This window comes from Candoia aspera, chromosome 1 (genome assembly GCF_035149785.1).
Source record: "Candoia aspera isolate rCanAsp1 chromosome 1, rCanAsp1.hap2, whole genome shotgun sequence".
NCBI lineage: Eukaryota > Metazoa > Chordata > Lepidosauria > Squamata > Boidae > Candoia > Candoia aspera.
This window is the reverse complement of record NC_086153.1, coordinates 182724991-182750969: the sequence shown is the minus strand read 5'-3', so window position 1 is coordinate 182750969 and position 25979 is coordinate 182724991. Positions and strand designations below refer to the sequence as shown.

Sequence of the window (25979 nt, the reverse complement as noted above, 5' to 3'; positions counted from 1 at the left end):
GAAGAGCTTATTGTATATGCATTGTTGTGGGGCACAATTATTAGCAGCAACATTACAAAATACAGTTTACTGCAGATCATGTGTAAGGCACTTTCCTTGCAGTTTGTACTCATGAGAATAATCTTTTAAAAGCTGTCCTCAGACTTTAGGGTGGTATTTTAGTGGAAAATAATGTTCATACACTAGTGGCCACTGGGCCTTTTTCTTTTGTGATTGGAAAGGTAATTCTCAGAAACCAAATCCAGGATATTTTTTCATACCATCTATTTTAAAAACCAGGTGCTTAAACATTTAGTCAGTATATGATGAGTCTCAGAATCAAATAAAATGGGACACCATGGATTGCATCCAATTCATATTTCTAACTTTCCCGAATTCTGGGAGACTCTGGGTAGTGAACAAATACAAAAACAAATTATTAAATCAATATCGAATCTATTGGTTTTATGAATACTGAGGGAGGGGGGTGATCTGGATCAGATTTTGGCACATATGTTAGGGAGACCCTGTGTTTCCATGCTGCAGTCCCCAAACCGAACAGCTCCCTTTCACATCCATATTGGAAGAAAAGTTTTCTTAACATATAGTTAGTCTTAACCTCTGAGATAGATTTAAGACACAGTGGAGATAAAAAGTTAATGGAAGTTCTATATTAGTGTCTCTATCCAAATCAGACCTAACCACCATGCCACAATTTACATCCCCAGAACTGCTACTTGTTTAGCCTTTTTCAGTTAAAAAAAAGGCTGCCTAGGGAGTGTCTTTCTAAAGCAGTTTATTTGCTGCAGGGAAATTCTTGCTCTGCCCACCCTTAGATTTGTTTCATTAGATCTTTGAAGCCAGAAATGCAAGCTCAACAGACACCATGGAATGACAGCTACACAGATCATGCTGTGGGATCAAAACATTAGATTTGATTAGTATAATCATCCCCAAGCCTTTGGCTTTCTCTCGCTTCAGTTCATCAAGTTGCTCTTCTTCCAGATATTCTAATGACATCCCGATTTTCTCCCCATGAACAGAAGGATTAGTTCTATTCATAGAATGAGCTATGAACAAATGGCTCCCAGCCTATGGTCTGTGGAATAAGTGCTAAAGTGATTTCTAAAAATGAATATACTGTATATTTCTGGAGATTATCAAATCTCACAGGATGTTGTTGTTCTTAACCTAAATGTAGTGAGATTTCAGGTGACAGTAACAAAATCTGGCAATACATTTTTTTTTTTTTAAATCACCATTTTCCCCTAAAAAGGTTTTCCCCCTTTTGAGATTCTGTAAACATTTATGTGGTACCCCCATGCACTATATTGTTGTTCCTTAGTTAATCTGGAGTCATCCTTTGATGATGTCCTGCTTCTACATAAAAGAAAAGGCTAGGTGATTTTTGTCACCTTGCCCTTCCATCTACTGCTCTGTTCAGATTTCCAGAATAAGCAAAGGGCTGCCAGAGCAATTCCCCCTTGGCTACCAGTAAGCATACCCCATGAGTGGAAATTAAGACCAAGAAATTAATTCAAGAAATTAAGATCAAATCTTTACTGTTATTCACATATTATCCAATGTTTTCTCCTGAAATTTTAATTGGTATACATGGATCTGAGTGATACTTCTCACAAAGACCTTCTATGGGATGTTAGTGTCAGAGTGTGTGACTAGATCAATATTATTCATTAAGTGTCACTACAGAGCAGGAACTTGAACCTTCATATCCCAGCCAGCACTGCAGCTTCTGCTTCTCTATGAAAAGCCAATATAAAATACAATGTGTGGTACTTACCTATTGCTGTCTCTGGCATTGCAAAAATGGTCCTCTCTGTAGCAACTCTGAAATGTCCATGGACAGACAAGCCCACACCCTACCAAAAAAAAAAAAAGGAAGGGAAGGGAAAGACTTAACCTGTAGTAAGTTCTGCTGGGTGCCCTAGTAGCCAGTCTCCTATTGTAGTCTATACTTGGGCCTAACCACTTCCCCCTTCTCTCCATTTCTCTAACAAAAGACTGCCACCATTTTTGTTGGTGCTACAAGGCTTAGGCAATGCATTGGTCAATCATTTGAAAAGCACTTTAAAGTGACTAATAAAGCTGTGCTTGATTTAATTAAGCAGCAGATTTAATACAGATGCTTAAAAACCCTGCAGATGTTAAGTGTCATGTTTCAGGTCTCAAACTCACACATACAGTTGCTAGGCGAGGAAAGCAATTTACTCAAGGCTGAGCAGATAACAACGGACAAGGGAAGAAATGTAAATCAACAAAGTCTCTTGGAAAGAAAGCTTGCCTGAGTGGTTTTCCTTTCAACAGGAGCAGGCAGAAGAATAGTCAAAATCCAGTCCAAATTTCAGAGAGCCAAGTCAGGTTTGTCAGCCAGTCCAAGATCAGCATTTCACAAGCAGGAGTCACAGGAACAACACAACAGAGCAGGAGATCAGACAGGTGTTTCCAACAGAGAAACACAGGTCAGGGCTGCCTCTTAAATCAGACTGCAGCCAGTTATCTTTAACCAAGAGAGTTACTCCCTTGCTTGGCAGAGTCTCATCGAGCATCTTTACTCTCCGAATCCAAGGGCTTGGAGGCAGCACATCCTCATCCTACTGCTCCAGCTGTTCTGATGGTGCCTGTGTTTGATCAGCCTCAGGTGATTCCTGGCTTGGTGTCTCCTAAGGCTGACATTCCACTGGTTCAGCTAGAACAGCTTCATCTGAGTCCTGGGCCATGACAGCTAAGTACTACTTAAGAGGTATTCTCTTAAGCCCTGCTTAACAATGCCAGCTGCGATATATACATACTTCTTGCAAGCACATCAGTTGTGCTTTTATTATTTTATTTATTTGTACGATTTACATCCCATCTCTCCAAGACAGCCTACTTGGGAATCCTTCTGTGTTTTATCCATACAACAGCAACCTTCTTCTTTTCATTCATTCAGAAATTTAGGCATACTTAAAAGCTTTTACAACTAAAGCTTACAAGCAAGCACATTAAAAAGTCCTTTAATTTGGTCACACCATTGCTTTCACCTCTGGAAACAAACCCACTTTTTCTCCCCCAATCCCAACATTTCTCATCAGACATTTCCATGTAAGTGCGAAAGCTACAGGTGCCCCCTCCCATACTTTTGAATGTGTGTGTTCAAAAGTATTCGCTATTCACTACACTGGAGAGGTCCAAAGTATTTGGCTCATTCTCTCAGTACAGGAAAACACCCAGCCTGAAAAGGAGTGTTTAGACTACCCATTTCTTTCAGAGTCAGGAACTATCACTTCTGGCACCTGAGGTAAGGACCTCCCCTTCTGTAAGGAACAACTCAACCTGTCATTGTCAATAGTAGTTTTAAGGAACAATTCAAAGAACTGAAATATGAAGGGGCATAATCCAGGAGTAGACAACTTATGGGACTCCAAGTATTTCTGAATTACATCTCTCAGCATCCCTCACCACTGCCCATGCTCCCTAGACATGCTAGGAGTTGTAGTTCAGCAATATCTGGAGTGCCACAGGCTGATTACCCTTGCTTGACACCAAAGTGCATCTCCAGTGGATTATCAGCTCTGTTGATTGACCTTCAAAACTACAATAAAATGCTAATTAATTTACTGAAGCTGTTTCTTAGCAGGGCATCACTGCTGGGAAACCAAATTATTTCAGGAGATGGTCTATTTATTTCAAAGCTGTTAAATGAATCCTTTAGTAGGCAATCAAAAGCTTCCTCCAAATGCATAGTGTGCCTACAGAAAAAGGATGTCTTGCTATTCAGTAAGGTCAATTCAGGTAAGGATGAGCTAACTTTTCGTAACATTTAAAGACTAGGCATGAAGAAGAAGAGGAAGGAAGGAAGGAGAACAACAACAACAACATGCAAACACAATCCACATTTTTTATCACACTTAAAGCTACTGCTGATTAGAAGAGAGGAAAAAGCTTTACTGGGACTCAAGCATCCATAACACTGGAGCTAAAATTTTGAGAGAAATGAAAGCACAGCTCTGCCTTGCCAAACAGCCCCTAGTTTATAACTTTATTACTAAACGATTCTTTCTTTTATAAATTACACAAAGGTGCAAAAAATAAACAAGACAACAGGAAAGGTGTAGTATAGGTAGCATATATTTTACGCATTTGCATGCTTGCATCTGATGAGTCAGATGCTTAAGTCAATGAATTATTCAGTCTCTATTTTGTTTACATTTCAGTTATTGATTCAAGCTTCTCAAGTCAGAATTACCTCTATCAGGTGCCAACAAACCGTTCCCTTTTTGATATCCAGTATAAAATATACGCTGTCACTGACTAGCAAGGCCAGCAATGTCTGAGAACATCTCAGTTCATTCCATTCAAGACTACCAGGACTAGTCACTTGTGAGAACCTCTGTAAATGTCAGAGGTAAATCAGAGAACAGCGATTCAGACTGAAATGGTGTCATGCCAAGAAATGACAAACTTTTGGGTATATAAAGGGGGGGAGGGGGGAGTTTAATTATTTTTTCCAGTTTTAAAACTTGAAAGGTCAATAACTTTGTCTGCAACTGTTTTTCTCTTCTGATAAATTTCCGAAAGGAAACCTTACCTCCACTCCCATCTCAGCATCAAAGGCCAACTAAGATCCTCACCTAAAAAGTGCTCTGCGTTTCCCTGAATTAGTGGAAGGGAACAGCAACAGAGCACTACATTCTTTGAACATGGCTCAGCCTCTGCCATCAGCAATTAAAAGATTTATTAAATGATGCAAGAGCAGCAGTGGATCCTGGGCACTGCCATCCAAGCTAGGTACATATGGCACCTCATCAGTCTTACTGCAGGGAACTTCATTTCAAAACTAGATAAAAATATAATTACAATATTTAAAATATCAGGAGGGAAAGCTAGAGCCATAGCATTAGAGCAGCCAGTACATAGCCTGGGGTCTATAACCTTTTCATGTCTCCAGGATTCTTAAATGATGGTGTAGATGCCAACACACAAAATATAAACATTCCCAAGATCTTATGAAATCACCACATTTTGAGAGGTTTCCGCAATCTCATCCCTGAAACCTTGTGAGATTCAGGTGGGAACATTAAAATCTCACAAGATTTGGCCATTATTATTTATTTTTCTTTTTAAATTATTCAGTTGGGGGATTCTGGGGACACTGCAAATTTCATGACATTCATTGACATAGGCCAGTCATCTATCTTAGTAAACTCCTGTTTCAAATGTACACAAAATAGAAATGGGGAACAACCCTGTTATGAGTAAAATGAAGTAATCAGAGTTCCCAAACACAATTACATTTTGTCCTGCCTCCTCCAAAGAAGACACAGCAATGCACAGTTTCTTCTATACAAGTTACATTACAATTGTAGCCTTCACCAATCCTCTAAGGTAGTTTCAGCTGAGACAAAGGGTAGGCCAGTGACCCAACTTTATAACTGATGGGGGATAGCAACCTACCTCTTCTGCATGATGATTCTCAAACTACTACTCTAAGGAATATGTAACACATGTACTTCACATCTTGTTTTATTCAACCAACTACTGAATTTCTGTACTTAGAACCCTTCCTATCTGGTTAAACCAGCCTTTCTCAATCTTTTGACCCTGGAGGAACCCTTGAAATATTTTTCAGGCCTCGGGGAACTCCTGCACATTCAGGCTCAAATATAGGCCAGAAGTTACAAAATTATTATATTTGTTTCATGGGTAGGCCTGTCTGTGTGTGTGTGTGCGCGCGCGCGTGCGTACATTAGCAGTATTCTTAAACTAAAAATAAAAAAACTGACCTGTTTAATGTTAAGTTGCCTGAATTTGAAATATTTTTTTAAATAAATTGTGACTTCCCAGGGAACCCCCTAGAGACCTCTTGTGGAACCCTAGGGTTCCACAAAACCCTGGTTGAGAAACCCTGGGTTAGACTGTAGTGCAGAGTTTTCCAAACTGTGTGTCACGACACGTAAGTGTGTCAGCTGCAGTGTGTAGGTAGGTCGCACGGTTGAGGGATCATACAGGTACTGTGCATGTGCAGTATGCGTAATTGGGTTGAAACAGCTGATTCCGCATGGCTTCCGGTGATGCGGTCATGCCTGCAGTGTATTAGTGTGTCACCAACATGAAAAGTTTGGAAAGCTCTGCTGTAGCGCTTGAGCCCTGAACAGAGACGACTTAGTATTAAAGTTTACACACTGAGCCAGCCAAGGACACCAATGATTGATGTGCAGCTTCAAGTGCTTTCCCTATCTCTGCCCCCTAACTGTCATTTTAATATATGGGGAACAGAAATTGTTATGTAGCATTTCAAATAGTGTTTGGGACTTTGCTTATTAAATCACTATTCCATTCCCCAAAACAGACATTATTCAACACATTTGTTTTGCAATGATTAAAATATTATATCCTGTAGGGATGCTGAAAATGCAATCCAGTTCTGGAAAAAGGTGTGCCTTGACCTGTCACCAACTGGTGCTGCCTTCATGCTTCTGATGTTCTGAAACAAGTTTTAGAATCAAATGTGAAGCACAGCACAGTCCTAGGTCCCTGCTTGAAATATGCTAATTTTTGACAGTCCTACAATTACAACTTACTTCGTAACCATAGATAAGCAAGAATGTCTTGCAGGTGGGTGACCAGGGCAACATGCAGAGAAGCACAAGCAACTTTACCCTTCCTCTGCCAACGTACTTTTCAACAATACTCCCTGTAAAGCAGGGATGGACAATCTAACAATATGGGCTGCATCTCTTCATCATCATCATCGTTGCCATCATCACTGAAGTCAGGAGGACAAAGATTTGGGTCTTTTGATTTGAGAGGGGCTGAGATGGGTTTTAAAGGATAAAATGGGCACCGTAATCTTCTGCGAGACTTAAGTCACCCATTTCGCCATTTAAAACTTGTCAATTCCCCAAAAGCTTTGTGCTGGGGAGCACAAAAGAGAAGGAGGAGTGCCTCCACCTGCTTTACAAGATGGAGAGCAGTAATAGATGTTGTATCCCTGCCCCACCATCATGCTTGGTTGAAGTGTTCTTTAATGATCAAGCTGAGCCCAACTTCTTTAAATGGCAAAATGGGTGTCTTCATAGACGTGTTCATGTAGCACAACATTACAGAAGTGCTTTCCTATTGCCTTCTCCTGGGAAGTTTTTTTCAACTTCCCAATCTAATCTACAGCCCTGGGATTCCCTCAGGTCTCCCATCACAGTCCTACCTATATCCAACCCTACTGAGCTTTCTGAGATCAGCCAAAGATGGCTAGCTGATGCCATCTGCTGTTTTACAAACTAAGTCCAAAATGCCAGTTGCTTATCTTCCCACACTGGCTGCAGATGCAAGCATTTTGCTTTTTCTGCAGCCAGCAAGGAAACATAAGCTAGCAGCCTCTTCACAGACACGGCTTTTCAGGCTAACAGAAATGTCCCACATTGTTACTTGGGTCAAGCTTTTCCACTGACCAGTTCCTTAATCACCTATTCAGTTATCAGCAGTTACTGTGAGATAACTCAGGATTAGCTACCAAACTATCTGCACCATTTGTCTCTGGGATTATGTATGCAGCCATCTGACAGATTCAGAAAGATTTCATTTTTTCCAGTCTTAATTCAATGCTGCTTCCAGTGTTGCCAGCTTTTACAGCTAAATAGTGTATAGGACAGTCTGATACAAATGCTACTGTAGAAGAGAAAGATTGCCCTCAACCAGGTAAGGTGTTTTGGGTTAAGAATCAAACTGAATTCTCAAAACAAGGAGTCAGGAAAACAGTTGGAAAATTCTCAAAACATAGAGTCAGGAAAACAGTTGGAAATTTCTCAAAACATAGAGTCAGGAAAACAGTTGGAAATTTCTATGCAAGGCATACATATTGGGAAGGAATAACACAGCAGGTATCAGCCAATGATTTATCTTAAGTTTCTGTGAAACTAACTTCAGACTAATTAGAGATCTTCAAAACAGGTATTACTGTAAACCGTGGTTTGAAACCACAATTTGGCCTTAGAGAAACAAAAACTATAATATGGATATAACAGCAGATGAACATAGTTTTGTTCAGGTTCCAACAGAGCAAACCACATCTATTTCAAAATGGAAGCAAATGTTTTCAGTCTTCTTACAGCTATGTCAAGAGAAGTGAATGTACAAACTCTGCATTGATGGACATAACCCTTTGCTACAGATTGAAGACAACCAATACTTTCCAAATTCCATCCCGGGCTGATAAGCATTTGCAACCTCAATGACTGGAAGTCTTCCAGCACTTTTGTAAACAAAATGAAAAGCATGTATCTTACTTTGGGAACAACCACATTAACAGCTTTTCTGATAAATACAAAAGGTTTGCTCCAGTAGCACAACTATTTGTGACCTTAGCTGGTAAGACTTTTATGAACTATAGGAGAACAAAGCACTGATTATATGCTGAGCTGCGTGTGTTATCTTTCATATTAGTCTCTACCACCAATCATTTGTTCAAGGCAATTCAAAATTCAACACTTATTGAAGGGATGGCATCCTTCCACTGCATTCTTTCAGTGACTGCATTAACTCACAACATCCCCCTATACATTATGTTTTCTAAATTTACACAAAGCATTCCATTATTTTGTACCAGGCCTGAAGGGTTAGCAAAGAAATAAGTCTTCTTGCAAACAAAATAATTAACTAAAATCTCTATAAGAATACACAGTGACTACATTTGCATAATACAGCTTGACTAATCACATTACCCAGTCTTGGAAACATTACTCCTTTGTGGTTAGTGAAAGGTCGATTTTAACTACAGTCGATTTCTGGTTAAGCAGTTGTGGCTGTAGTGTATAGTGTATATCACTGAAATGTAGACTCATGTTATCATTTATTAATCCTGCAGGAAAGTGACCTGGGGTTAGGGGTCTGTTCCTGCTGCAGTGTCTTCATTGTTCCCGATTGGTTTTAAACTTTTCTTTCAGCTTGTTTTTAAAAACCAAGAATCTTGGGGAAGGATTAAGCTGCAGTGGCTCTGATCTAAACTGGATAATCATAGGTTTTTGTTAAGTGTAGTTTGTGGAGAGGGGCAGGAAAAACTGATTAGCCAACCATTACTAAGGTTACCAGGATACCAAGCAAAACTTGTGAAAGGGATTGCAAATATTTCAGAAATGTCCCTCCCCCATCCGCTGTGCCCCCCCACCCCCCAATTTCAGAACTGGGCACTGAACACAGCTATAACTCAAGAAGGAAAAGCCAAAAATATCAAGAATTTATGTGGAAGACCGAAAACAGGCTCTTGAGAGTTGTAGCACCCACAAGCACAGTACTGACAAATAGATCTGACTGGGTTTTAATCACATAAGCATAGCCTAAGACATAACGGAAGGAGAGCAAATGAGGTCTCAGGCACGTGGGAATGTTTTTGCTTACAGGGGGTTCATCGTTTTTTTATGAGATGTTTATTGTTTACAGCAACATAGGAAAAGCAGCATGACAGATTATGACTTTGCATTCTTTGCCATTCTGCTGAAAACTTTTTGCAGTTCATGCAAAATTTCATACAGCCTCCACCCGAACTCATTCCAATGAGGTTTGTGACCCAGAAAATAATGGAGTATGTGACACGTCCACAAACCATCTTTTCTAGGGCAAAATAGGCATGTGTAATGGAGACAGAACAATACTCTCAGGCTCCTTAATGCCAGAAAATTTCAGCCTTCTCTTAGCAAGCCAGCCAGCAACTCATTCAAAAACTGTATTTTCCTGTGTCATCTAAACTACGATACTGTAATTTATAATTTCAGAAAACTACTAAGATTATAAACCACAATTGGAAATTACTTTGAATCCTGGCTTACTTTGAATGTTACTCACAGTTCTCGAGATTGGAGGAAATAGGAACTACAGGCAACGTGTTCGTCTGTTTACCGGAAAGGGTGGCATGCCGAAGCTGCATGTGCAATTCTTAAGATCAGTTATGGTCAACCAAACTCTATCTTCAGGGGGCTAGCTTCTTGTTTTGCAAACTGTAGCATCTGCAGATGAAATTGTTTTCCTTGAAAACGCTGGATCTTTTAGCTAATAGCTATTTTGCAGTAATAACTTTTCAGGAGTAACGTTGCATTTTACATGTTGCAAACCAACGTGAAAGAATTTTAACAAAAAATTCACAACTCCTGTTGACTATCATTAGGAAATCTAGAAAACTGGGCATTTTGCTGCTGCTTCCTCCTCCGCCTCCTGTTTTGGAAGGGTTGGCAACAAGTAGCAGCAGCATGTGTCAGATCAAGTCTGCAGCCAAGTAATTTGCTTATTTGATTTGCCTTCCACACCCAGAAACTAGAAGCAACACCCTTTGAAAAATGAAAGCATTTGGTAATTGAGAAACAGTTAACCTGTACGAACAGTTTAGATTCTCTATAAATATCTTCTATCTATCTATATAATTGAGTTTTGAGGCTGGCCAACTCCTCCACAATTCTGAATGGCTTACAATTAAAAGGAAACAACATACATAAAAAGAGAATACAGCCAGCTGGAAGACCCAAGTCCATATCAAGAAAAGCCCAAAACCATAGGGACTCAACAACCATCTTATCCAAAGGCCCAGGAGAACCACCAAGTTTTTAACAGTTTACGGAAAGTCATTAAGGTGGGAGCAGTATGAATCTCTGGGGGGATGTCATTCTAGAGGGCAGGTACTACCACCAAGGAAGCAGTGCCTTTTGGGTCCTACAGGATGACACTGCTTGATGGACAGGGCCCAGTGTGTGTCCACTCTGTCTGACCTCACCAGATGGGCAGAAACTTATGGAAACAACTGGTCCCTCAAGAAGCCAGACCCTATGCTGTGAAGGGCTTTATAGGCGGTAACCAGCACCTTGAATTGCACCTGGAGGCCAAGTGGTAACCAGTGCAACTCTCGCAAAGCAGAAAAGAAATGTGAGCATACTGCAACACATCCATCACTGCCCACACCACTGCATTCTGGACCAGTTGTGGCTTCCAGATGGTTCTTCAAGGGCAGACCCTTGTACAGCGCAATACCGTAATCCAATCATGAGGTAACCAAGGCATGATTGACTAAAGGACATCCTGGTCCAGGAATGGAGCCAATTGGCACACCAGATGAACCTGTGCAAAGGCCCTCTTGGCCACAGCTGCTGCCTGCTCTTTAAGCAGGAACGTGACTCCAAGATGACCTCCAAATTGCATACAGGTCTCACATGGGGGAGTGTGACCTCACTGAAATGGAATATCTCTAGAGATGGAATATCTCTAGAAACAAGATATTCCATAGTACAGTAGTAATGCTAATCTAATCATTTCACTTTAGTATTAAATGCAAATACTAGCATTTATCAATGCTAAATTTTGCAAACTTTCATAGACTTTTTTTCTCAAAAATATCTCAAGCCTTGAATACCCACAAGTAGCAACACATAACACAAAATAGATGTAACTCTAGAGCATGTAACTCTAGAGCATCTACTCAGGAACACGATATATTGTTCCATATCTCCTCCAGCAAAAGACCTGTGAACGCTAAGCCATTTTGCTACTTTCGATCTCTCACACCTGCCTTATGAGAGGAATGCTTGCCAGATTTATGATAAGCCATAAATCCACATAAATAATGTACTTTGTTCCACCAATAAAGAAGCACCTTCCAGTTCCTGAAACTGTTGCTTTACTCTTTCCATGCAGACAATAATAATGCACACATGGGCTACCCAAGCAAATTCCTTCTACAAAGCATTCCGAAAGCTCTTCTCTAGCTAACTAAGATGTGGAAAATCAATAAAAATATGTCTTTCCTAGTAAAATAAGAAAACAATACAGATGTTAGGAGTATCACTTAATTGTATAAACACAGCAGGATTGGGGCATCTATTTTGACAATCAACCTGATTTGCAATGGGGGTTGAATAATTTCAATTAGAACTGTACGTAAATGTTCCTCAGTCCTTGTTCTGAAGTATAGGTCAGAGCAAATTTTCAACTCTAGATTAAGAGCCAGTTTCTGGGAGGACCAAGACATACACATTTTTTCTATTACAGCAAGTTTCAGGCATATTCACTTAGAGGCAGAATGGTTTTGTACACATAACTTTAGTTCATTTTTAGTGGGAATGTAAATGAAATTTATGTTCCAGACAAGTTTGCATTAGAGTGTTTTAATTAAAAAATGACCTGTTTTCAAGTGGCAATACTATTATATTCTATGTGTACTTCAACGCAAGAAGAGGTCACCATAATCTTTACCATTTTCTGTCAGAGAGTATAGTGTGAGTTTGTTTTCCGTTTTCCCTAGAAACTAAGAAAATTGTCCTAAATTTGTTACACAAACCAAATAATATTCATGCGAGCAACTGTCTGCCACAGTTGCTTATACTGCTTCCAGCAAAAAGCTCCCCAGTTCCATTTATTGGATGCATTGCAATTTCACTGAAGGTCAAAGTACTGACCGAGAAGAAAAAATGGTAACAAAGATGGAAGGCTCTGCTAACCTGCTGACCTCCAGATGCTCTGGGTTGGCAACTTCACTAGCCATGTAGGCTAAGAATGATCAATGGTGCAGTCCAACACATGTAGAGGACATCAGTTTGAAGAGAACTGAATTATAATAATCCTTTCCCATACATTAAAGTACCAGCATTTACAATCTCTTAATCATTTGCAAGATTTGTATACAAAAATGGAACAATCCCCATCTCCCAAACACAAGCATTATTTCAAATGCCACCAAACTAAGGATTTTATCCTAAGCACGCATAATAGAAATTAGAAACCAATTTCAATGGAGGGATCATAGCTCATAGCCACTCACGTGGTTTGTACACAAAGATCCCTGGTTCAATCCCTGGCAGTTCCATGTAGAGCTGGAAAAATTAATTCTGGACACTCACTGCCTAATGATGATACTAAGCTACATGGAATAATAGTATAAGCAGCCTTATATGACCTTACCTCCTCTGATGCTAGGAACAGGATGATGTTTCAGAGCTTCTAAGGACAACTGAGTCCTATAGGATGTGGTACTAGAAATGTCCAATAGTTGTCTAAAACTTAAACATATTCTGTTCCATCTTGAACCCTAAATCCTCATCCTTTGCAATTATTTCATTATAATATATTTTCTGTGTGAACTGAACATTTTATCAAGTATACAAAAAACCCCCCCACCAGAAATAACAACTAATTATGTCAAAAATGGCATCTGTGGCTATTTATCAAATTGCACAGTTGACAATACCACAGCAACATTCAACCAAGTGCTAATTAAAAAAAGGTTCAGCTATCTTTACCTGTCTGTCATTATCACAACAATTGCTTATGACATTTGTCATCAAGCTGTAAATACTGGGAAATGGGAGATGGATTCACTTAGTACAAATGCATAGGAGAACGTGGCTAATTGAATGTCACTGAGCTGTGAATATATTAATAGCTTCATCACACATTTCAATGAGTGAAGTATTTTAAAGCTGTTCTTCAGAGTCATCACAAGAATTCATTTATTATTCTTAATTTTATAATCCTTTCCTTCTCAGAGTACAGAATCTTGTTTGAGATTTTCATGGGGAAGAGGATATAAAGAAGAGGGGAAAAAAAGAAAAAAGGCATAGCTAAAGTTAATATTTTAACCCCAAATCTAAATTCAGTGGCCTACCACAGTGGGCAGAACCTAGTACCATGAATGAAATTACACGAAGAGCAAAAAGTGACGTAGCTATGGGAAGAGCTACATCTCAGTGGGCTATAACAAGCCACTGGTGACCAAACTGGACTGATGAATGCTCTCAATTGTCAACAGTCCCACTAGCAAAGGGTAAACAATAATTTCCCAGTCCAAAGAGCTTTCTATCCCTTGTCAGAATTCCATTTTTATTTACTGGTCTTCATCCAGTCAAGTGCCATACCCAAGGACAAGTTACCTACTCTCAGATGACTCACCTAATTCAGAATCCAGAAACAGAGTCTTCATTTGCATACTGTTGATATATTTAATCCCTAAACAACTTCATCTGGCACCTTCATGCAGATGTTAACATTTACAACAAAAAAGGATTCTATAGCACAAATGCAGTACTGTACCACTATCTGGACCTGGCTCTACAGTTAAAAGAATTAGATACTAATGACCAGTATGATTAAGAAAAAGTTGTGTGTAAAACCTTAGAAAGCTATTGCCAAACAATGTAATAGACAATATATACTAAATGCTGTGCTGTATGGAAGGGCAATGAGGAGGAGGGGAACAAATAATCTGTCACTCAGAGCCACTGCGGGAACAACATTAATGGAAACCAGGCTATGACTCTAAGCTAAAAGACCTCATGAACCCAGTTGGCAGGGAATTTAATGGGGAAGATGCTATTGCACTGCATTTTCCCTTAGGTGCTCCCTGGAAGCATCTGCTTCCAGGGAGGCATCTCCTTGACCACTGTAGGAACAGAATGGTGAATTAGATGCAGGTTTTGGACTAGTCCAGCAAGGTTTTTTATATGTGCTTTTAGTTTGAGCTTTGGATAAGAAAATGTATTTCATAAATACACCAACATGCAACACACACGCATGTCTATTTATTTATATGTATTAATTATATATCTATCCCAATCCAAAAAAGTATCTATGCACACATATAGACCTTACCTTTCTTCCTACCCACATTAATACAATTTTCAGCTCAAAACCACATTGTGTTTCTCCAATATTTAAGCTATATTGGCACATATTTAAATATGTGATACAAAAACAGGGGAAAGACAACACATCATGAACAGAAACAACAACAAAAATGCACTAGAGCAGCTTTAGCTGGGAGATGAGTAGATTATCCCCAATCACTGCAGTACCTCATTTACTTAGCATTTGTTTAAGCTGGAACAGGATTGGCATTACCTGTACTTTTGGCTATTGTAATTTAACATGCATTTTAATTCCCATCTATATATACACTTCCCAGCTGAGGATAATATACCAGCACATGTAATGAAGGGGCTAAGAAACTAATGCCACACCTGATTTGTTGGTCTTTGAGATGCCTCAAGGCTCTTAGCTGTTTCTTTCAACAACAGCCCAGCCCAGCTGCCCCTTCAGAAATTCTAGGCATTTGCACATGGAAGCAAACTTATAGGAGTCAATGAGATTTGCTCCTCAGATGCCTTTTGTTGTTGTTCTGGATGAGAAATAACTTCTATAAAATCCAGGAAAAAAATCCATATAAGGACATTTTGAAAAACAACAGATAAACTGCCCCTGCTATAGATTAAAACTGCTGGTATCTCAATTTCCTCTGCACATTTTACCCCAATAAGTTCTCTCTCCTTCACTATTCTCAACAAAAACATGCAGTCACTGGCCTTCAATTCATTACATTCATTCCACCAAGGGCTAGCCACAAACAGAGAAATCACAATCTGCTTATATTTTTATACAGCCATCTGTGGCTTTATTTACTGCTCCTCCCCGTAAGACAGCTTTTACTACATAGTGCTAAAAATACTATGCATATGCTTAACGTATTTATATTTTCAGGCATGCTTGTTAAGGCTCAGCTGCTAACACTGCCTAGCTTTTTGGCCTTGTTCAAGGGCATTTAAAAATTAGTGGATAACAATACTAAATAGAAGGCTCTAAATATTCATTACAGGTATTATATGACCAAATAAAACACCCTTATTGCCAAATCACCAGTCGAAACATCTGGGGGGAAAAAGGGTTCTCAGAGACTTCCAAATCATATACAATTCCTCACCCAGCCTATTTCTCACTTTTGGGCTGGGGGTGGGGACTTCAAGTCAGTGTTGACTCTTGGCGACTGCCTGGACAAGTCCCTGCAGTTTTCTTGGTGACATATTTCAGAAGTGGTTTGCCCTTGCCTGCTTCCCAGGGCTGAGAGGGAATGCCTTTCCCAAAACTCATCTAGTTGGCTTCTCTGTCTAAGGCAGGACCATACCTACACTTTTATAAACAATGACTCCAAGATAAACCAGATTTAATAAATGAATAGACAATAAAATAATACAACATCTAAAAACCAGTCTTGTGAACACCAATTTGGTTCCTACATGATATGCCTTATTAGACAAACTTAATTCATATAAAGCTCAATTTATTCCATCCACATGGGTTTCTGGTCAAACGATGGCCTGGAAATTAGTGAAATGTTCTTAAAAGCTTCAGCTGCCTTGTTCAAAAGGAAATGGTCTGTTTTCTGTTCTGTTCCACCTCCAAGTATTTTATCTGGATTGCTGTTCGCCTCTGTTCTTCCATTTGGGCACAAGTCATCTGAAACCATATGATTTCAGCAAGGAAACAACTATAGGTCTAAGTCAACTGAAGAAAAAGGTGCAATTATCTAGTATTTCAGGATGCATTTTAACCATGCATGGCCCTTAAGCATCAACAGTTTTGGTTTAATTCAGCTGCTACTGCAAACAGTTGTGAGATAGTTTTATACATTGCTATGCTATGCATCATAGTATGATCTAGGCATAGTGTGTTGAATGAACATTAGCTAATTGTCATTTATTTAGTAAACTATGGTTAAGCTAACTCTGGCTTAACACAATGTATAGATCTAGTCTGCATTTAAAGATCCTGTCCTTTGAAAGATGTCAATACTACAAGACCTTTTAGGTATAAACTGAAACAAATAATTTTGCCTTCATCATTGGACATGAGCAGTTTACTTGATTAATCAAATCAAACAAACACTTATTCTCATGTTTAATTTCAATTTTATTCATGCTATTTATTTCTATCATATATAGCATATGAGGGCCAGTTTTGTGTAGTGGTTAAAGGCACCAGGCAAGAAACCAGGAAACTGCGAGTGCTAGTCCTGCCTTAGGCCCAAAGCCAGCCTGATGACCTTGGGCCAGTCACTTCCTGTTAGCCCTAGGAAGAAGGCAGGGGCAAACCACTTCCAAAACTGTTGACAAGAAAATTGCATGGACTTGTCCAGGCAGTCGCCAGCTGTTAAGACTGATGTGAAGGCACCAACAACAAGAAAGTGTTTACACTGTAAATTGCTAATTTAAATCATATATTTTATTTTCAATTTGACATTTATATTCTTTTATTTATACCATTATTATATAACTATTACTATTATTATTTTTATTGTTTAATAAGGCAAAAGCACACGTGTACTGCCACAGTACCTGGCAGCTAAACCTGGAGCAATGCCACTGACATCCTTGTTTTTAAGAGGATAGAAAAGTGCTAAATGTGCACCTGATCCTCAGTAGCACATTTTGGAGTGCAAGTCAGCACTGAACAGCCCCAAATACCGTTCCGGGTGTGGCACAAGGTTCCTGGCCCAGTCCAATAATAGATCATTCCCCTATCCCAAGGAAGGTGCGACATTTTAGAATCAAGTTGTACAAGAAGCCAGAAATGGAAGAGGGCAAGCAGACTTCAACCATGTCTTGCCATGGGCTGAAGTCTTACGGCACTGGTCAGCACAGGAGCCAAGCTGGAGGAACTGAGACCAAGTCTTGATTAAGCATTGTTTCCCTTGCTCATTCCCTTCCTTCAATATCAGATTTAGCTGGCTGGCTCAAATAAGTGTGTGAAAGTCAAGGAGCAGTATCAGCGATTCTTGTTACACTGTTTTCTCAAGACTTACAAAGCCTGCAGAGATTATGACAGCTTGATAACATAACTGATCAGCAAGCCACGTCCAATCTTGCTTTATGCATAATGGGTGACTGTCTCCACGATCACTGCCCCCAGTGAGGACAATTCCAGAGCCTAGAATGCAATGTGGAAATTGGCATGCTTTCCTCAAACACAGCTGTTTGAAGTTGTTTATTGGATCTCTCTCTGCTTTAGTCCTTTGTCTGAATACTCTGAATATTGCCTAAGTAAATAAGATACACAAGGAAGGAAGTTCCAGAGCTTGTCTGGTCACTAGTTTCAAAATCCAGAATGTTCAGACCTCATTTAGGATCAGGAGAAAGCAGTGTAAGATGACAGATTGTCACAGACTGCCCACAGACAAAAGTGCTCAGCTATACATTTGAAATCCAAAGCTGGTTCTAGGATCAAAGGAAACTTTTTTTGAAATCTCAAAGGAAAACATTGTCATAAGACAAAGCACAAAATGTCAGTGCTGCCATTAAGCAAGGAAGAATGTAGGGGAAAGGGAATTCACCTACTCAGTTCCTACAAGATAGAAAGGGGTGCCTACCTCCATACAGTGAAAAGGGTGTTTCCTAAAGCCAGGTGACTAGACTACATCGTTTGGAATCAGACAATTATTACACACAGCCTTTCAAGGATTGACTTCTCCCAAGGGAGCAGAAGAAGAGGAAAGATACAAGAGACAACAGGAGAACATTCCCAACCCTATTTAAGATTAAGCAGGCAATTGCTTTTCTTTGCAAAAGGCATGTATAATACTTTGTACTCAAGCACTGCTTATGTGACACCATCCAAATACTAGCAGAAGGAAACAACTAGATTCTTCAAGCAGGATGTTCCTTCTGCAGAGAGCACAGTCCTTGCAGCAGGACAGAGGCAAGACAGTCACTGACGTCATAGCGCAGCAGTAATGGGACAAACAGCACCAGGTAGAAATTCCTTCTGTGTCTTTCTCAAAAGACATTAGTATTTACAACCAGGTACAGTCCCTATTATTCTGTCTGTTTACCCCTTATTTCCAAACTTTACTTGCCGTAGAGATTGTTCCTCCCAAATGCTATGTCTTAAGATAGTTTCCCCTTCCTATTTCATCAGCTGTTTTTGAATACACTTTTCATCTTAAGTCTTCAGCTACTCTGCCTCCTGGAATATCCTCTCCCAGAGCATTCCCATCCTTCTTTGCCAAAAATCTGTGTGGAGATTCTTTGCAGCCAAAAAGAGCTTTTACTTCAATCCAGCAGCAGACAGTGGTGAACGTTCAGTTTGAGAAGACGGAACTATTGTGAAATGTCCCGTATAAAGAAATGTCAATTTTATCCTTCAAATAAGATTGTGTTGAAACTGCTGTAGCTGGTTCACCCACAATTTTTAAGACTATTTGGAAACACAAGGCAAGCCAATCTGTTTTTTTTTTTTTACAGAATGTTTCGACTTACACCACCCATTGTAACTCCATCAATAAGGGCCACGTATGGTTTCCGGCAGGTACCTGTCAAAAATGATACAACACATTAACCTATTTAAAATACTAGAATGCACACTTCTCTAAGGAATGACATCTTTAAATCTTTATAATATGAATAAAATGTTCAGAGGGGTAAGTTATAAAATTTCAGTCCTGCTTTTTCATCATCAAGAGCATTTTAAAATATTTAAAAAAATATTTTTATACAGTATTTAAGATGCTGGGGGTTTTTTCCATTCCTAATGTTGTTTTGGAAAAAAATAGCCACCTGTTCATTTAGCTTGATCACAATAGTCATGCTATCCTGTAAAATATAGCAGAGAAGTAGAAACAGGGAAGAATGAAAAAAAGATGGCAATACCAGAATTAATAATCAGATTAAGACTGGTAGAGATGGCACACAAGAGGCTGATTTTTCTTCACTGTCAAACAAACAATATATTAAATGTCAGATTAAGTCTCACTAAGGTGAGCATTCTGTAATCACGGTATTACATCTTAAATTTGGAGACACTGTTCTTACAATAACTTAATTTTTTCTTAAGAACAATTAAACAGTTTAAGAAGGAAATTGGTTTAAATAGTCAATCTTTAACAATTTCATTAGTTTTATGTATATGCTATGCAGTATAACAATGAATTAGGAACACATTTCGCAAGAACTGCAAGTAAACACACCTCCCTACTAAGCATATATTCAAAGAAGATAGATTTTGCAAATGAGGATTTATAGCACTCACTCTTTATCTTTTGGGATGTGACATTAAAACAACCTAAGAATAGACCTAATTTTAAAACCCTTTCATAAAGTTTCACTCTCCTCTGTTGTGTTCCTTTAAATGAACCAATAGCTTTCACTCCTAAACATGGAAAGGGCTTCCCCATCAAAGATACAGGACAGAACAGGCTTTAATGGCTACATAATAAATATGTATTATTTTAAAACAAAATTTTCACTGCTGAGATGAAGTTAAAGTAAGTTTTGATGGGGATACTATTATATCATTATCTCTATTATCTCCTTTATATTTTAAACTCTGACTAGGGCTAAATATGGTGAACTGGTATCAACCTACTAATATGGAAATCCAGGCCCTCTCGCATTCAAAACACGGTTATGTATTCTGTTGTAATTAATTAGTACACACCAATGGCATTGTTCAAGATGTATTCTTCTCTGAAGAAGTCTTGTGTTAATCTGCCTCTACTTTTTCCTGCTTCAGTGATAGCTAAAAAACCAAAACAAATGTCAAACTCAGTGACTACAACATTTAATTTGTTGTTTATTTGTTTAGTCGCTTCCGACTCTTCGTGACTTCATGGACCAGCCCACGCCAGAGCTTCCTGTCGGTCATCAACACCCCCAGCTCCCCCACGGACGAATCCATCACCACAACATTTAATATCCTGAAATATTCAGCAATTTGATTCTACCTAAAAGGTTCACCATGAACATCACATTATATATAATGCAGCAAACTAAGCTTCCAACTTTTCATAAACACCCTCTTTAAAAAAAATTGTGGAACAATCTGGGAATAAGCAAAATCCAATAACAACCAAAGAGATGCAGGGGTCAGTGCAGTAAATTAGACCTAGGGAGACTGAGTTCAAATCCCCCTTCAGTCCTGAAGATTATATAAGTTTGGAATATTCATTCTCTCTGTTGGCCTAATCAACTTCACAAGCTGTTATAAAAATAAAGTAGGGGAACATTCAGCATGTATACTGAATCATCTCTGCACAGGAAAGGCAGGATACAAATGGAATATACAAACTAACAAACGCAAGGGAGTAGATGCAGAAAAGAGCCTATAAAAGATAATGAGCAGAAGATGGTTTCCTCATCCTTCCTTTCCTTCTGCCTTCCACAACTCCTCTCGCAAGAGTTAGAGAATCCTGCTGACTATGATGGGCTAGGATAGAGAGTGGGTCACCAAGAATCAAATGGAGGCCTAAGGAAATGGCTTTCCATGAGCTCCTCCCAGGTTCAAAGATAAGGAGTTCAGGTGGAGCAGTATAGCATTTATTTCATTCAAAACCAAGGAGGAAGCCCTGAACTTTTAAAAATGTTCACATTCTCACCTCTTATATCACCCCCTGCACAGAACGCTTTTTCACCAGCTCCCTTTATTAATATTAAGAAAGTCTCAGGATCCTGCTCCCACTTCTGAAAGAAATAATGGAAAAGGTTATGTCAGAGCATCAGAAGTTTTTAAATACGCTGCCCCTTTTCTTTCTAATTATGCCACACATGTAAAAGTCACCTAAGCCAGGGTTGGATTGTCCAGAAAGAATAAAAAGTCAAAGAATTAGAACTGTTTATAGCAGGCATGAGGAACTTTGGCTATTGTCAGCCCCACTCAGTAGACCAGACCAGGAAACCAACTCCACAGGAAGGCTCAAACTACTTCTATTGAGCTTGGTATAATAACAGAATCCTGCAAGAATGATTATGCTGTACCTCCTTCCCCTTCTTATAACCCAGAGAATCAGGGAGGTGTCTGTCTGACCCCATTCCAAATTTTACCTTGTTTCTTCAGTCTTAAAAAATGTTTCAGCCCCTTTTGCCTAGGTAACAGTTCCTGCATATTTCCATCAAGGTCTCCTTCCTTACCTTCTACAGTACCCAGGCGTTGCTGAACTGAATTACTTGCATTCCCAATCACTGCGTTTGCTGAATGAGAAACTATAATTCAGCAATATACGGACACCCACAATTTTCTACCCTATCACAGTCTTAGGAATGTCTTCTCAAAAGTCAGTCAGGTTCATTTGTACTCCCAGGAACAGAGTGTGTAGAGCTGAAACACTGTAAGCGCTGCAGCTCCACTTATTGAACTATGACCAAGACACAGGATAGCCACGGATACCCTTTTCTCTTGCTGCCCCTGCCCTTTGGAACACCATCCCACTTGAGATTAGATTGGGCCCAACCCCACCTGCCTCTTGGAAACCCCTTAAGATCTGGCTGTTCCTCCAGGCATGGGAATCAGGAGGCAAGGCAAGCCCCTGAGTTAATTACTGTTGGTTGATTTATTCTTGGTTGTAATTTTTCCTTTTCTTTGGTTTTCTTATTTTATTATATTCTTTTCTTATTTCTGTTATTTATTTTGTTGTTTGGAAGTGTATTACCCACCCAGTGGCACTTTGCAAGATGGGCAGCCATATAAATAAAATAAAATCAATTCAAATCTAATCAAGAAACTCAGAGGATTGAGAGAAGCCTTTTCCTTCTTAGAATATCTTAGAAAGAAACTGGGAAGATTAGCACATTAGACCTCCATCTCTCCTCCTCCTCCCAGTATACATGCCAGCACGCAAGAGGTACTTTAAGCCATCATGACGGTTACATCCCTTCCTCAAAGAAATCTGGGAAGAAAGAGAACCCACTACAAAGGCCCCAGATGGAGTTTTTTCTCTGAACAGAGCATCCATACAAACAAGGAGAAATGTATACTATCACCATTTCTCACCATCTCATGGACTCATCTTTCTGAAGAGAACAGAGGATATGAAAAGAGGGAGATGAAGATGCTCTTGCAGTCAATATATTTTATCATGAGGCTGTAACATCATTATTATACTCTCAAGCCATGACATGAATGTCTTACTGAAGACCTCTGTCACAAACAGAACTTTCATCTATCTTCAAAGCAATACTTCTGAACAGAACCTATTTACACTATTAGTGGCACTGAGAAACCATTGTCAGCTTGACTAGAAGTCAAGCATCATTGTTTAGCTAATCTCAGGTGTCTTCTGTCAACCCATTCATTAATCACTTTATTTAAAACCTTTTGGTATAGTGATAACCTTGGTTTCATATAAAGCCACCAACCTTTAACTGGGGATAGATCTGTCGAATCATGGAAATATTAAATGCATTCAGAGCCTTTGGTCTGTTCAGGGTAATAATGCCAGCACACCCTTTTTTTCCCAACAGAACCTCAGCTGAAGAATTCATAGTCTCGGACATACTCTGTATGGAATGAAAAAGATTTTAAATAAGCTGATGCTCCAATGACAAGTTGGTTTGTGATTCTACACAATATGTAGTGCTGCAGAAGCTCTTAAAAACATAATTAATTAGTGCATACTAAAGACTGCTATTTTTAAGACAAGCACTTCCAAACAGAAAACTGCAGACGTGCCCAGTATTGACAATGAGATCCTCCACCAATCTTTGAACTGAATACTCCAGACAAAGAACTCCTCCTTACATACCTTCAACACCTTTGGGTTAACCCTTATTCTTAATTCCTTCACCCTAAGACTGTCCAATATACTCAACACATTACAGAATTTAATTTTGTCTAAGAGATTCCACATTTTGGTAAGTTTACAAGCCAAGGTGAAGTTATAGGAACCTGCCAACTGTGTTTTACAGTAGCTCTACATTAGTCTTCATACATTTGGCTTTAATAAGACTGAATTGTCATTTTTATACCAAAAAAAAGCCATAATGTTATTTAGCTATCTGAGGTTCTTCAGATTTTACTTTTACCCCTCCCTTGAAACAGAAGACTACCAGATCATAATTTTGTCAGAAACTCCCTTCAGTTTCAAAAGTAATTTTCCTTTTGCCATGAGAGGCTGCTGTTTAAAAAACACCAATCAACACACTCTCTTTGGGACTGAGAAATTAGTTGTCCAGTTCTTTGCATTCTGGCCAATATATTTTAAACAAATATTTGTTCATCCAACTTGCAGGAATGTCCATACTCACTAAGTGTCGTAGTATGATTTGCAACCTGTTGAATGGCTTCAGCCTGAAACAAGAAACTCAAGGTCAAACATATCTCTGCCACAGCAAATGTAAATACATAAAGCAATTATATATTTTGGTTAGGCTTGTTTTTGGAGATATATTTCATTCCACTGCATACTTCCCAAAAAGGTAAATCCATTCTAATGCAGTTACAATTCTTCCTATATACTGTATAAATATTGCCCTATTACACTGATACAAACAGTATATAACCTCAAGAACACTGGCCGGATATACGGACTGTACATGACTTCGTTATATATTTTTGGAACTCTTTTTCTTTCCTCTAAAGCCCTTTCTCCACTGATTCCCCAAAAATACTCAAGTATGTGGCACTCTATAGAATGACATAAAACATATGTGAGGATCATTTACTAATTACTTAAGTCCATCCTTTATCACTAACACAATTTTCCACAAGGCATGCATCTTATCCAACTAGCAGCTATACACTATCTTTCCTACTTGTTGGATCCCTTAACGCTATTCTGATTAACCTCTCCAAAAACGTAACATTGAAATTATTTTTACCAACAAGAAAATATTCCAGTGAAGCAGGGCAAGCCTTCCACCTAGCAACATTTTTTCTCTCCACATTATCACTCTATCATTGTCCTTCAGATACAATGGGCTACTCTCTATCCTAACTTCCAAATAGCCTAACACAGCTTTATTCAACTTATTTTATAGCAGGAAATTAACTGCCACTGCACTTGGATGCAGGGCAAGCTCCAGTGGTCTTGGATCAGTGCTTAATCCTGCAACTCAAATTTGGATGATAAATCAAGTGTTTGCCCGTACTGTTCAGGCCTCCTGACAATTAGGAACGGTGATCCAAGCTTTTATAATCATATGCAGTGCAATGCTATGCTATGCATAAGAAGTAGAAGATTTTCACCGTTTTGGTGCTCAAAATCAGGATGACAGAAAGTAAGCATTTTTGCTCACCTGGAGCACGCATCTATGAGAGAGGGAGCAACTGTAATCTATGCTAGGACGCCCAGCTGCCACCGTCTCTCCGACCTTTCCAGTGTTGCTATATAGCCCATATAGCAAATTGAGCTTATTCAAAACTGTAGAGTGCAATTTTCAAAATTCCGCACTCAGTGGGATCTCTAGGTAAATCTCAAGGGACAGCGCGACCGCTCAGAGCAAGGGCTCTCTGGACACCTCAATTTCGCTCCCCCTACTCCATCCCTAAGGTCGTTGGAAACTGAAGGTAGCCTTCCCGCTCAGCCGCCAGAATCTACCTGGGAAGACATTTCCGCATCACGGGGGTCACCAGCAGCCCCATCACGCCACCGTCTGCTCACGCCAGTAAGCACATTGGCCGCCGGGAAGGCGCGTCCTGATGACATCATCCAAGTGCGCTGGAACGCAGAGTGGCCGCTGCCGCCTAGCGCGTGTCTGAAAGGCTACCAGAAGGGAAGGGGAGCGGAGAGGGGAACGATCTCGTGGTGTGGATCAGAAATATCTGGGTTTGGATTAACCCTCCTGGAGCCGAAGCGGAAGTCTCTCATAGAGGATAATTGAGTCATGCACTCCATGCTTCACGTTAAGGATGGCGTACGAGAGGCATCCAACATTTACGGTTTTTCAGTATTGCAGGCTGGCCAACGTGTGGCTGAGAAAGTCTGCGGTCGATTTGGGTTTACAGCTAAACATCCCTTCCCCATTACAAAGCAGTTATTCAGTTATGCTTTCAGCGGTTCAAAAAATGTATCTCAGAAAAGGACATTCCGAGTTGAGCATTGATAGTTAGCTACCAGTCTCAGCCCGAGGAAGAAGCAGGGAGGGCAAACCGCTGCCGAAATCTTACCAAGAAAACTTAGGGACTAGTCCAGGCAGTTGCCAAGAGTCAACACTGACTCGAAGGGACAAAAAAAAGAAGCAGCTTTATTTGGCGGAGGAAAGGGGCAGCCGCTAGGGTCAGGTCAGCGATACATCTGATAGAAATCTGGCTCTTTGCCTTTATGTTGTCTTTCCCGATCTGGAGGGACCCCCGCTTAAAAGGTCGTTGCGCCCAAGAGGGATAGTTCCTAAAACCGGGAAGTACAGTATTGCTTTGATCTCGATTTTTGTGAATGAAATGATTCGGAAACCTCCCCTTCTCAATGCTTTGGGCTGCCATATAGGGCGACGCCTGGT

At 39.6% G+C, this 25979-nt stretch overlaps 1 protein-coding gene across 2 annotated transcripts in view; it reads right to left on the bottom strand.

Moving 5' to 3' along the window:
• Positions 1-25195, bottom strand: part of HIBCH (3-hydroxyisobutyryl-CoA hydrolase) — a 52840-nt gene extending 27645 nt beyond the window's left edge. The window contains exons 1-7 of one of the 2 annotated variants that reach the window (XM_063318065.1): positions 25082-25195; positions 23790-23832; positions 22902-23042; positions 21146-21230; positions 20209-20289; positions 19032-19084; positions 1781-1859 (exon numbers count right to left, since the gene is read on the bottom strand). In XM_063318065.1, coding sequence (XP_063174135.1) covers positions 1781-1859; positions 19032-19084; positions 20209-20289; positions 21146-21230; positions 22902-23042; positions 23790-23832; positions 25082-25125 — 526 coding nt within the window. In that variant the 5' untranslated portion in view covers positions 25126-25195. Of the gene's footprint in view, positions 1-1780; positions 1860-19031; positions 19085-20208; positions 20290-21145; positions 21231-22901; positions 23043-23789; positions 23833-24779; positions 24870-25081 lie in introns of those variants that run through there. The other variant, XM_063318066.1, reaches the window with a different exon arrangement.
• Between the last annotated feature and the right edge of the window lie 784 nt (positions 25196-25979).